At 37.2% G+C, this 14494-nt stretch overlaps 1 protein-coding gene across 3 annotated transcripts in view; it reads right to left on the reverse strand.

Annotated features, from left to right (window-relative positions):
* LOC121739116 (adenylate cyclase type 2) overlaps nt 1–14494 on the reverse strand; it is a 192962-nt gene that overhangs the window by 96937 nt on the left and 81531 nt on the right. For all 3 annotated transcript variants that reach the window (XM_042131444.1, XM_042131445.1, XM_042131443.1), the window contains exons 3-4: nt 11609–11815; nt 1237–1365 (exon numbers count right to left, since the gene is read on the reverse strand). In XM_042131444.1, coding sequence (XP_041987378.1) covers nt 1237–1365; nt 11609–11815 — 336 coding nt within the window. The remainder of the gene's footprint in view (nt 1–1236; nt 1366–11608; nt 11816–14494) is intronic.

A 14494-nucleotide genomic window follows, 5' to 3' on the forward strand; every position in this document is an offset into this window, starting at 1 on the left:
ATCTAGTAAATAAAGCACGCTAAAACAGAAGGAGCTAAGGTACGCGCCTGTTTTATTCAACAAACTAAATTGCTACGTGAATTGCATGCCGAAAATTTGCAGGCGCTATTAAATATTTCATACTCCATTCAGATTAATAATTCTACCTCAGAGCTTCTACGAAAATAATCCTTATCTAGTTACAATAAAGATTATGTTAGGTGTAAAAGAACTTAAAACAAATTCCTACTTCATTCAGATTAATTTTACCTCGGAGTTTCTATAAAATAATGCTTATTTAATTGGAATAAAGATCATGTAAGGGGTAAAATAGAGTACTTTATCGCTGTGTTATATGTACATAATCGTAGATTAATTTTAATGTTAATGACTATAATAATCATGATGTAGGTTACCTGTAATTTATAAGCTAATTTCAGTTTATCGTTTATTTTATGACTTTTCGGCTGATTTAAAAGCTTTTTATGTTTCTTCAAGCAAATTGAAATTACGTTTACTTGTTGAGAAATAACCTTTACTGAGTATGATAGTAAAAAGGTATTGGGGACTATAAAAATATGTTTGTTACCTTTCTTTGTTTTATAAGACTGTAGACTCTAGAAACATATATTATCTATGACACGGTTAACTAACTTTTACTACACATAAATGTTTATATTTTAGAACAGTCTCCACTTCTCTCCTTTACCTATAAAACAGCCTCCCTTTTGTCCGTGGCCTTTTATCCCATATAATATACCGTACCTTTAATAGGACGTATCTTCTGATAGAACTACATTCACTTTGCCCCTTAAATGCATCCCAAGCACACCGTACTTTTTGTCGCATACGCTTTTTTTAACGGGCTGTATCCCACCACACATTCCCACCACCTCCTGCGTCGCCAGGATCGACAGCGGTATCCAACCACGAAAACCCTTTGATATGGTCTCAGGGAGCCCAAGGGACATGCTAAAACTGTCTTGGGACCCGTAAAGAAATTAATCAGAATTGTCGCATACGCTGACAAATTAGCCCTATTGTACCTGCAGCTCACATACCCCATGTAGTGTTTGTGATCTATAGTCTAGGGTTAGACGTGACGTTGTCTCGAGCACACGGGTAGTGGGGCGGACAGTCGCTTGACAGCCACGGACGAGGACGGGTGTCTGCCTACTTACTGGTGTGGTAACGAGCCAATTAACGTACCTATTGTGACATGGAGTGTTACACCCCATTATACACCATTCTTCTTACCTGCTGATAAAACTGCCCCTCCTGTCCCTGCGGCCCCAGGCCGATGGCTAAAGCCATGTAGGCCAAAGTGAGGGCACCGGCCATGCTGAGCGCGATGGGCCGCGCTATAGGCATCATTGTGTGCACCATCTGAAAAAGAATTGGTGCATATAGTCGACGTAAGATGACCTTAAGGCTCAATTTCACCAACGACTGTTAAAAATGCTCTATTTAGGATCACGTTACCTCTTTCGTTTTTCATATGAATAAAAAGAAGACATGTCATTTTAACAAGCTATTAACACTAACAGACATTAGTGAATTGGGCCTTATAGCCTAGCCTACATACCTACCTATTATAATGTACCAGTTTCGCTTTAAAGCCTGAGAAAAGTCACAACTCACATCTATGCCCATGTGTAATGTGTATCTCTCTTATTGTGTAATGTGTATCTCTCGGTGTGTCTGAAATGTATAATATGTCGAAAGACAGAGGCTGAAAATCATCTTTACATCAAAGGCCGGCAGGCGGCAACGCACTAGCAGCTCTTCTGATGTTGCGAGTGTCCATGGGCGACGGTAGTTGCTTTCCATCAGGTGACCCGTTTGCTTGTTTGTCCCCTTATTTTATTAAAAAAATGATGCTAAACTTACAAAAACTGGTACGGAACTGATACATTGAGTTTATTTATTTATTTAAATAAATTACACCACATTCAGTTCCTAGGCAAAATCATTTTCCTCGGAATTATATTTTATGTTACAAAAAAATGAGCTTACCGCGTGATAAATGCCCTTAAACAATTGTAATACCGTACATAATTGAAATTCTTTTGTACTCTCTGTCCGTCAATTTTATCATGTCTACAAGTTGTATCAAACGGTACAAAAACAAAAGAACATCTAATCTTTTATTCATGCCGCCGTTTGAACTGACATACCAGTTTTTAAACAAAGGCACGACATAAAAATATTAGACCAATTTCTGTTTGGAGCGCAATCATAGATGCAAAGTTTTGGAAAGTCGTTTTTAAAAATGTGTGTAATTGGAATTTGCTTTATGATTATGACTATATTTAAAAGTCTTAAACTTAGCGAAAAAGTATTGTATTTTTATGCCAGAAGCGTTACTTTTCCGTTGTATCCTTCTAGATTCTTATAAATTCCATACGGCAATCGTCATACTAAATATTTACGTAGTCGATATCAAGTATCGATAAATACTATAGCTTATTAAACTCATGGTAAAGCTACAGTTTTCAGTAGCATGTCACACATTCCGATCTCGATCTTAAAACGATCCGTTCCATGCATCTGCTCCGCTTCTTCCTACAACTGCCCTTTCATTATTCCTAATGCGTCTATCGTACGAAGCTTCGTGCTATGAGATGATACACGCAGATCGTCCAATGGTATCATTTTAAGCACGAAGCACTACGCAGGTGCGGCCCGAGCATAAGCTATCATAATGTATGTTGTTGCGGCTTATAACCATGACCAAAGTGAAAGATCTTAGGAGCGATTTGAAAATTTTGCGTAGCCTAAACCCATAACAATCTAACAAGAAGAGGGCTTAAAGCCTTGTGTCAAAATGCTATCAACAAAGATTACTCCTCTGTTATTCAGTACAGGTAAATCACGAATCCCTCACTTCCGACCCCCTCAACTAGAATGCTCTCTTAATTGCCTCAGAATACAGCGTAGGACCCATAGAGAGAGGAAGAGAAAGAGATGGTATACTAAATAATTATAGATATATTGTTTCTTCTTTTTTTTTAATTATCCAAAAGGGCCCATTAACGACTTCTATTCCATATTAGTTAAGTAACGAATCAAAAATGTTTTTGATATGAAGCAACGTAAGCGCCATGCAGTCACTTAGTGACAGGTCAAATTACACACATTTTAACCAAATTCCAAAAAGGAAAGAAGTTGATCATGATGCTTTCATTCCAAAAATGTTATGTACAACGATTTCTAAATTAATATTGTAACATTCAGTAAAATGTGTCATACAATAAAACCCCAATTTGACTTTGTGAGTGTGTGTTGAATAATTATTACTACACATGCGGATTAAAATATTTTATTTAAAAAATTCAAACGCGTGTAAAAACGTTTTCAGCACAGGGTCAAATGTAAAAAATTGTGATTATTTTGGTTATTTTTAATGCTTTTGTACCTAATCTTTGATGTTAATTTCTGCCACATTGTAGTGTAATGTCTTAATGGGTCAAATAAATGTTTATTTATTTATTTTATTGACTTAAGAGTAAAAACATATCTTAGCCCTTACTAATAAAAATTACGCAGCGTGTTCTTTGCTATTTAGTATTCTGTAGTATTAAGGGCACAAAGTCCACTGTCTGTTAGTATGTAATTTTAATACTTACTTAATTATTTACCGTTCTTTTACGGCTGTAATTGTAACTTTAGTGTTAGTTATAACTTTAGCAACGGGCCAAAATATCATTGAAGGATTGTAATGTTTGTAGCTCAATAGTATGGTGGCCGGCCGCCGGCGTCTGCCCTTTCTATCTAACTGTTCGGTTAAGTTGGCTGGTTTGACCGGCCTTTCTATTCAAGTTTTCGACTGATCTGGCTGGTTTTTCTGGCTAGTAGGTGACTATCTGGCAAGGTTTATCTAAATTTTCCTAGATCTACAAAAGGAATATAGGTTGTGCGCGGTGGGGCGAAAACCTGTTAAAATATAGAGCGGGCGGGCGGTTAGATATTTGTTTATTTACGTGTGGACTAAGGTCGTTTGTCCACTCACCGTCATCGGGACGTCACCGACATAAATTCAAATAAAATACCACTTTATGACCTAGGCCATGGATTGCAAACCAATGGTATGCGTGCTATCATAAGCATAGAAGCGGGCTACTGGATACCCACAAAACTAGTATCGAAATAATTACTTTACCAACAATGAAGGTTTTTGATTCACTTCTGCATAGTGAGTACCAAATTAAGACTTTAGAAATACACACGAAACCACAAAAAAATTGAATGGTACCTTTATAACTTCTTCAAAATTATTTCTTCAGAAAAGGGCACGTTGATACGAAAAGGTTCGCCATTCCTGACCTAGGCTATAGGTTTTATTTTGACCTACGCTACTACGAAGTCCAATATTAGTAGAAAATTAAACCTTATGGTCATAGGTCATAAAGACGTAGCATTTTATTTGAAATTCTTTCCGGTGACGTCCCGGTGACGGTGACAGTGAACAAACGACCTAAGCCCTAGTCGATTGGCTTTGTAAATTGTGTACAAAACCGTAAAAGTTTTTGTAAACTCTTTCAAATATTTTTAATATTCGTTGTAAATACTGTTCTAGTTGCAATTTTACAGAAACTGCATTTGACAAACATTTAAATAAAGTTTAAGCATTTCTGCTACAAGGACAGGCCCTGCCTAAACGTAACGATAGAACTGTTTATTAAGAAATCTTTTAAAATTAATCCCACTTTAGCTTTAATAATATTACAAAATTTTAGGACTGCACAGTGCACGTACTTTATATATTATGCTGCAGAAAGTTAATGGAATTAGGCGTTACTCTGCGAGAATCCATAGCTTCAAATTTAGTATGTTATTATTGTTAGAAATATTCCAACTTGACGGACGTTGTTTGTAGAATCAACATCCTGAGGATGCTCCGGTGTCGGGGCCAAACACGCGTCGAGGTTTTCAACCTGCATGGTGGTGAGAGGCCTTGCACGAATTTGCTAACATTATTGCTTGTGTGGTGCTGGTGTTTGCAGGTTCTTGCATGCGAGTGTATGCTAGGCAGTGTGGGAGGAGGGAGGTGCTGTACGCATGCCTATGCGTACACTCACTCATTTAAAAACTCAGACTATACTCACAGCCCATAGGGGTTAGTATTAACAATAATCTTATTCCTATTCCTTATTTACTGACAGGTTTAGGTTTATAATACCGTACTAAATTTCATGCTGCAGATGCACTAGGAGAGTTCCTATCAAGAGATGTTTTGTGTATTTAAATTGTTAGTTGTTACCTAAGTCCTAGCATAATATTCCTTAAAGAGGAATAATATTAATAATTATTAGGAAATTATCATGTATGTAGGTACAAACAAAGGAACGGGCAGCGCAAAATTAAAAGATAACTAGAAGAACTAAGTATTTGTTTTTACTACGGAACCATATTAATAAGGCCCGTTTTTTTGTATCCAATGACCTGCGGGCAAATTTTCGATTGGTCTCATCCCAATCGGGATAATTATGTTTTGTAAATAACAAATATTTTGGTTCAATATTTATTTACTACCTCGAACTTCATTTTGTCACTGGAATAATATTTTTTTACAACTAAATAAGCCCAACTAAATTGAATAAACTTATTTATCCCACATAAACTTTATAATTCCGGGGACGTGTAAAGAATTTTATACCTCAGGAACTTATATGAAGGCAATTTATAAGTTTTGTATTGGAAAAAAATATTTTCGTCATAGTCGTGTGCATTCAGTATTTAAGATGGACAAACGAGCGATTGATCACCTGATTGTGTGTTCAAAGCAAGGGAGTTTTCATAATATCTGAAAGGTTTTATGTTTTATAAGCCTCCCCAAACCCTTTTAACTAATAAAGATCAGCGTTAACCTACTCTGGTTTGTGTGTGTGTTACTGTGAGATTGTGTTTCTGTCGTTGTCCGTCATTTGATTGTTGTAATTTGGCAGACAAGACAAGTATATATCTTGCATAGAAATTCCCCGTGCAAATGCTTTATATAATGTTATTACTTTTTATTTTTCATCACTTTGTTACAAATGCAATTACCTAAGTATCACAGCAGTATCGCACTCGTTCACTATCCCGCAAAACAGAATTCTATATTTTTCTCAGTGCCCTACTACTTAAGTAAGCAGAAGTTATTAAATTTGGTTCATTTCTTTTAAAGCCGAGGGGTGAATAACATTTGAATATCTTTATTAATTTCTTTATTCATTTTTGACTTACACCAATATTTGAGAGTCGTAGTCGGCTTACATCATTCCAAGCAATCCAATCTAGCGCTAATTGCTACTGGAATATGTAAATAGTGCATTCCAGTGCCTGTTTACATTAAAGATTATTGGAATCTGAATCTGGAATTCTTCCTACTCCTCCTATTTTCTTCTGATTAATTTCGTTGCGGGTCCCAAGACAGCTTTAGCATGTCCCTCGGGCTCCCTGAGATCATATCAAAGGGTTTTCGTGGTTGGATGCCGCTGTCGATCCTGGCGACACAGGAGATACAGTGGTGGGAATGTGTGGTGGGCCAAAGCCCGTTTTAAATTAAAGATTATTGGACTGGAATAATGTAAACCGGACATTATCATTCTATAGAACATACAAGGTGTAACAAAAGTAAGTGATAATTTACTTTAGAGTTTAGGGAGTGTATGACGTGTCCCTTATATAAGAGTTCACTGTGAAAGTAGCAGTAGTGAAATATCAAGTTTTTTTCACTTTTGCATGAGGAAACTCGTGATGCCGGGGCGCTTACTTAAAGTGAAAAAAATTGGTCTTTCAGCGCTGCTACTTTCACAGTGAACTCTCTACGTCGAGGAACACGTACACGCCCTAATGAATTATCACTTAGTCATCCTATATAAATATATAATAATAATAATATTATCTATGGACGCTTCACACACATCCATGACCCAGGAACTTTGAAAACTTTTTTGTTCCGTCGGCGGAATTCGAACCCGCGACCCCCGGCTTGAGCTACCAACAGCCCCACCAACTGAGCCACAGAGGACGTCTCAGTTGGTGGTGAAGTATTTCGATAATTCAAACTGTATTTAAATTAATTTGGTAGTGGGTAGCGGCCGTAGTTGTGCTATCAGTAAAGTCCAACTTTCCAATGAAGAGGTATTCGCCGCGTAGGGTTTTAATTGAAACTACATTCAATCAGCAAATTATTAGATAAAATATTTGAACTGGGAAGTGCTCTTTAATTTAGTGGACTCAATTAATCTGTTAATTTATGTAGAAGACTTTAATTAAATTCGATTTAACCTTGTTTTGTATAAATGATTGGTATGGCTGATTCTCCAAACCGCAAAATTTAGTGGTCCGGACGTATAAACTACCCGCAGAGTTACATAATTATGTAGACCTTTGTATTTTTTTATAGTAATATTAGGTGTTATCTAACTGGGCCACTCAGATTCTGTGGAAAAACTTAATTTTAAATATAATTAAAATTAATTTAAAGGTCGAAAAATTGATTCCCTGGACGTGTCCCCAGAATTCACTATAAATTCCCAAAAAAAACCCACAAATACGATGAAATTCTAATTACAAAGTAAATAAATAGTAAGAGTATAAACAAAATATTTATAAAACAATTGTTTATAAACGTATATATCGTTATATTATAAATAGAAAAAGTCATTTTAAGATTTGTCCTGGCTCATATAGTGATTCCCTATACACTTCACTTGGAGGCTCGTACCTCCCTAGTTATAAGAAGCACGTGGTTGCGGGTGCGCAGGGCGGGAGGTTCGGTAGCCCTCTAAACATCATGGAAGGAGGTCACACAATTCGTTGCTCCGTTTCCGAGTTACAAAGGAAAATATCTGATTCCCTCAACCTTGGTTCCTTACACAATTGATTCCCTATTCGCTAATTACAATGCCATTTCCAAAGTTAAGTTTGCTTAGACACGATGTAAACGACGATAATGAGTATGGTTTTTAGTTAGACTATTTGTTGTTTAACCTACATGCACAGTTTTTGTACACCTCAGGAAAAACTAACTTTTTATTGATTCCCTCTACATACATTTTGATGATTCCCTGGGTATTTTAAGTAGGAAATCAAAATATTTTACATTTATTTATCTAATTGGTATATATCTGTTTATTTTTATTAAAATAAATTACATTATCTTCATATACTGATACAAATAAATGACACCAATTAGTAAAATATATAAAATTTTTTTTCTTAAAGTCAAAATATTTCAAATAAATTCATTTTCCATTCATTGTATTTGGTTTTAACGAACAAGTTTCGTTTGTAGACAATTTTATACATGTTTACATTTAAATTGAACATGTTTATTTAGCTGAAAAAGCTTTTTTCTATTAGCTTTGTTGATTCCCTAGGTTAGAAAAATTTAAATCAAAATATCTTCTAAAATTGTGAAGTGAAAAAGGGGCCCAAATAGATAATTATATTTATAATTCACTTAAGAATAATATGCGATTATTGATTTTAAAAAATATGCAGAAATAAAAATGTTCCAGGGAATCAACTAAATAATCCAAATCCGGAGAAATGCCCGTATGCATTTAAGTGCAGAATTACTATATTATTTTAATAAAAAGATTTAACTTAGGCTTTATCATCATAAGCGACCATTCTCATTGACAATACGAGACGATTATATCATGCTAATTTGCTATTTTATACAAGAGATATCGAGAAATCCCTGACAAATAACAAATTTCCGAGTGGGATCCCGTGAAAATGGATACGTGATTGTGAAAATCCATAGTGAAAATCTGTTACGTAAGCGAGTATGATTCATCCAATATTACGGTGCGATCATGTGAGATACTTGTCGGATGTCATTAATATCATAGTCTTAGCAGGGGCGTAGCGTACCTTGGCGGGGCCCCGTATAAAAATTTGTTTGGGGTCCCTTAGGAAGGGTAAAGATTTCTCAAAAAAGAAAATAATGTTTGCATAAAATTTAAAGAAATATTTATTTTATGCAAACATTATTTTCTTTTTTGAGAAATCTTTAAAATAAAGTGATTATGTATGGAAATACAATATACTGCGTAACGTTCGCTCACTTTCGGCGGCTGACAGTCAGTTTGGTTACAACACAGCCGGTTTCACCATCATCATCAGCCCATTGCCGTCCACTGCTGAACGTCTGTAGCGATACGATAGCCTCTTGACATTATTCCAATCCAGTGCAGTATTGGATCACTGGACTGGATTATTATAAACCGGTCGTTATGGTATTGGTGCTCACCAACCTATTACATCGTCATTTACAAATAAAAATCGAGCACCATTAGCCAAATGGTATTGAATTTCTCTATGCCCAATCAATGTGCCTCATATGTCAGGCGCCGGAAGGGACCACTTTGTGTTGGACAGATACATCGCTCTGGGACGGAATTACAAAACGATTTTGTTACGTTCTTTGACCCCTCGATTTGTTGTGTTACTCTGGGATATAAATTCCAGTTCTTATACTATTTTGGTCTAAAAGCTTTTATTTCATTAATCAACATTGAAATGAACAAATAGTTCAACATTTAGAAATTGTACGCTCAATTAAGTAAGTACCTAATCATAATAAAATTCATTCATTGCATGAGCAAAGTATGACATTGTGTCGATAATTTCGATAATCCATATCCATGCTTCCACTCTAATATTATAAATTAACCCATCAATCCCCAAGCGGCACCCAGCTGTCATAACAATTAAAAATCTATTGTGTCTGGGATTTTTATATTTATTATTACTTATATTATTTACTAAAATATGAATAGTATAATATATTTACCATCAAAAAAAAAATCTAAATAATAAAATAACAAAAAAAAGGATATGGACGAACAGTCCATAGACGGCCCCAATTTAAAAAAAAAAAAAAAAAATATATATTTTCCATCTGTATGTCTTTTTGCTATCACGAAAAAATGCAAAAGTATTTATGCCTGTACCTACCTCTTCACGTCCAACCGCTGAACCGATTTTTCCCAAATATTGTCTAAGATTATTAACTACTATATATTTTGTAATATTAGTAAGGATATAAATAGGCTAAAAAATTAATAAATATAAAGAATAAGTTTAGGAGTTATGAATAAGGGAGTTCTAACTTCTACCAAAACGTTTCATGTGACAGTTCGTATTAATTATACTCTGTGTACATTGCCAGACATCGTGTGTGATAAGCATTAGGGATAATTATTAATTTGGCAGGTGAGCATGTGTAAACGGGGCTTTAGACGTCAGCACGTGTAAAGGCCTTTTAAATAAGGCTTTGCAACAGACTGCATAATTGAACAATAGAAAGAACGAACCAGTAGGCTAACTTAGAAGTGATCTCGAAATTTAATACGTTTGACGTAGTATGCCATATCAACCGGCGCGCGCTACCCTGCTGCCTTACTCCCGACAGAATCAGAATCGAATCAGCTCGATCTCAACAGCTTTTGCTACTTCCGACATAATATATTATACCAGGGCAAAATCGTGCTGCGGCTCAATTTGGAACTAATTCGATATCAACGGTTTTTCCCACTCCTGACAGCTATACTGACGCACGATCGTGCTGCGGCTCAATTTGGAACTAATTCGATCTCAACGGTTTTTCCCACTCCTGACAGCTATACTGACGCACGATCGTGCTGCGGCTCAATTTGGAACTAATTCGATCTCAACGGTTTTTCCCACTCCTGACAGCTATACTGACGCACGATCGTGCTGCGGCTCAATTTGGAACTAATCAGACTCGTAAATCAAGATCGTATCAGTTTCGGGGGTAACTCTGCTGTATGCATTGCTGAACCGTTCATAGTATGCTTGCAGCGGTACCACGTGGTACAACGTCGATTTGTCAGCTGGTTTGAAGTCAGCTTACTGCTTATTCTGTCTATTGGGTTTGCAATAGACTGCATAATTGCGTGTACACCTGCGGAATTTCTGATGCCTTGTGGCCACTGGCTCGATTCTGCTATATATTCCAATATTATCAATACAGTTTTGTTATGGTTTCAATGCAGTCTCGGTATAATAAATCTATGTTATTTAATTTAACGTTGTGAGTGGCGGCCGAAAAGGAAGATCTTCCGACCGAGCGAGATAGCATGCTCGGTCAGGCCGAAGCCCACTGACGTCATTTCAGACGTTCTATATATCTTGCCGTTCTCCGAAACTTCGATAGCGCGATGCAGGAATGTTAGGCGAATTGTGGGTACGGTACCGCCACATTATAATAACAACAACAACTAATGTGGGAATTTATAAACCAAAGCCCAAAACACAAAAAATCTACTCGTTATGTCAGATTTAGTTCTCTTCCCCCGCATTGGGGGCGCTGATTCCGCTTCAAATAGGCCCAAAAAACAGCTGGGTATCTTATGTCCAGCGTACTTGTATAATGGAGGTGAGTGACTGTCTATGCTGGTGCTACTTCTAGCGTGAAGAAATTGCAATAATATATTTTTTTATACAATAAGAGGGCAAATTAGCAAACGGGTCACCTGATGAAAAGCAACTACCATCGCTCGTGGACACTCGCCACATAAGAAGATGTGCGGGTACGTTGCCGGACTTGAATATAAAATTATCCTATTTTAATGCCATTTTAAAATTAAATCAACCTTCCACTTACCAATATAAGCGCGAACAACGGTAGCGGCGCATGGTGCGTCGCCATCAGAGTCCCGGCTCCTAACGTCACCGTCACCAGCAGAGAACCCGCCAGCGCCAGCGCCTCCCACTCCGCCGCCGCCGGCAGCAGCGCCAGGCACAGCACCAGGGTTAGCACCACGATGATGATGGACAGGGTGGATATGGAGGTGGCTTGGGAGGACAGCTCCTGGAAGAAGAAAAAACGTTTAGAGCCTATCCAGATGAGGGGTTTTAGGCGCAAAGTTCATACGCGCGTATCAATTTCTATTGCATCCAGATACCGCGTTTTACGCGCGTTGCTACGCTGGGAAGGATCCAGCCAGTTACTGAATTTTAATCATCAAATACGACCACTCGAAACAGACTCTCGCGTAGTACTGGACGCTGCAATGGTAGTCCAAGTATCTCGACTCACGCGTCGCTCGCGCGTTAAACGTGCGAGTCGACAATCCCGCTCATTGCACAAAGGAAATACGCGTAGGCATCAAGGAAATACGCGTAGGCATCTCGACGATATATATGTAGCTCTAGGAGTGTGGACTCGCGCGTAAAACGCCTCATCTGGACAGTCACTTAAGAGTCAATTCAGACCGCAACGCGTAGATGCATTATAAATTTGTATTGAATTGACAGACTAGAATTGCGTGAATCGTCGTGCAAATCTGTCAATTTAGTACTTTAGAAATGAATCTACGCGTTACGTTTCGATTTGAATTGACCCTATAAGTGGTGGGTAAATTTTTTGGTTGGATCATGACCATCAACAGATACAGACGCACAGATTGACAAGTCAGATATTAGAAAATGGTGGCTCATCTGGTTGCTTGCAGCTTCAATACCACAGCTCAGCAGTTGCTTGCAGCTTCAATACCACAAACAGATGATAGACACACATGATACGCAGACAGATACATCAAACTTATACATTGAGCAAATTGATACCTAGGCAGTTGATGGACGTACGTTATTTGGTCGGCTTATAATGTCAATTATATGTTAGCTCCATAGACTTATAATATAATGGTTAGCTCATAGCTGTGACCGGTCGGAGGGGTTTGACTTAAGAGGGCGACTAACCCCAAAAATCAAACATCGTCCTTCTCTCTACACACTCACCCCCGTCTTTCATATGCCAGGTGAAAAAGAACGACGCGAATTCATCGCCAAATTAGTTTTTTCTCAATAACTCGATAAATATACAACATTTTAAAAATCCGCTAGGTCGATCACTCAATAATAGAATTTTATACAATGTGTTAAAATATTAACTTAGGTCAATGCACGGTTATGGAAATAAATGAAAAATTCGTGAAAATTAGATGCATCTTTGTGATTTTTTTCTATCGAGAACATTTTAAGATATCGTGTTTTTGCTCAGATCGAATTCTCGGAAATATAATGTAGTATCTAATTTTAGAAAATGAAACAATTCGGGGCTTATTTTCAAGTATAAAAATGAAAAATAAAATCGACAATTTAGGGTTAGTCGCCCACTTAACGCGACCAAATTACTTAGGTCCGCCTAGGAATCAACGGAATCAACTTCTGTGATAGTACATTATATAAGTACCTACTAATACAGAACACTGATACATAATATTCAGATGAGATGATGCTGGCAACTTTGTGTTTCCTCAACTTCTAACGATCAGAAACTATCCTATATCCTTTCTCGATAGTTAAAGTTTGCAAAATCTTATTAAAATAGTGATAAGAAACTGCATGATGACTTTCAAATACATTTATTCTACAATATTATACAGTGGTACACTTTCGGGCAGAGATTCCTCTTACAATTGTTCTTCCGTCAAAATTCGCATCATACTGCGCTCTTGGGGTATTTTATTATATACACAATTTTTACCCGTCAACCCCCACTCCAAGTGAAGCGAACGTAGCCTTGGGATTGCACGTTGTCAGTGTGGCCAGATTTAAATATTAAAACTACCATCTAATTTAGTCAAAAATAGTTAAGTTACAATAATTTAGTATTCTAAAAACAATAAACTAAGTACTGAATTACGTAAATCATAACATTCGATTCAGTGGCTTACGTATAAGAGATACCACATAAGCAGACAGAACGATAGACACACTTTCTAAAACTTCATCATCGACTCACGACAATAAGTCATACACTTTATGACAAAACTATCTTCCATTAATTATACTAGTGAGCCATTTGATTTCTAATCTCCTCTGCCAATAACATTTCGCCGCCAAAACTTCGGTTATAAGCCCCGTAAAGCGACCGAAACTAACATTCCATCTAAAATAGGCTCAATTCTGGTTCCATTCATTACCCTTATTTGCCTCTTCGAAACAATTTGCGCTGAAGCCTTATCGCGCAAGTTTAAGCCCGACTATCCCGAACCCAGATATTAGAGGCCTCGGATGATAGGCCTAAAATAATTTCGTTTATTTAGGCCCGGTTGTATAAATCGAGGTTAAAGTTAACCCTGGGTTAAATAATATGATGACCCCTTGGAGACTGCACGTTAAGTAGCCAAATTTAATCTAGGCCTGTGCAATTTGGCTTGCGCCATTGTTAATGAGTGACTCAGTAGACGACTGCATCTCACTCAATCTAAGCGTTCTAATCCTGAAGATGCAATAAAAAGTTTCAAAATTTCCTTGGTCATAGATGTATATTGTACACGCAAGTCCTTCAAATACAGGACCAGACGGACTTGATATGAAGCAGATATGACGCCTGCAACGGCGTTTCACAAAACTCGTTTACCGCGCGGGAACCGTATATTTTTCCGGAATAAAAAATATTCCACGACGTCCTTTCCCGGGACTTGAATGTAAACCGTTTGCCTAAATCTGTACCTCTGATTTGGGCATACGGTTTTGACTTGAA

This window comes from Aricia agestis, chromosome Z, assembly GCF_905147365.1.
Source record: "Aricia agestis chromosome Z, ilAriAges1.1, whole genome shotgun sequence".
In the NCBI taxonomy this organism is placed as follows: Eukaryota; Metazoa; Arthropoda; class Insecta; order Lepidoptera; family Lycaenidae; genus Aricia; species Aricia agestis.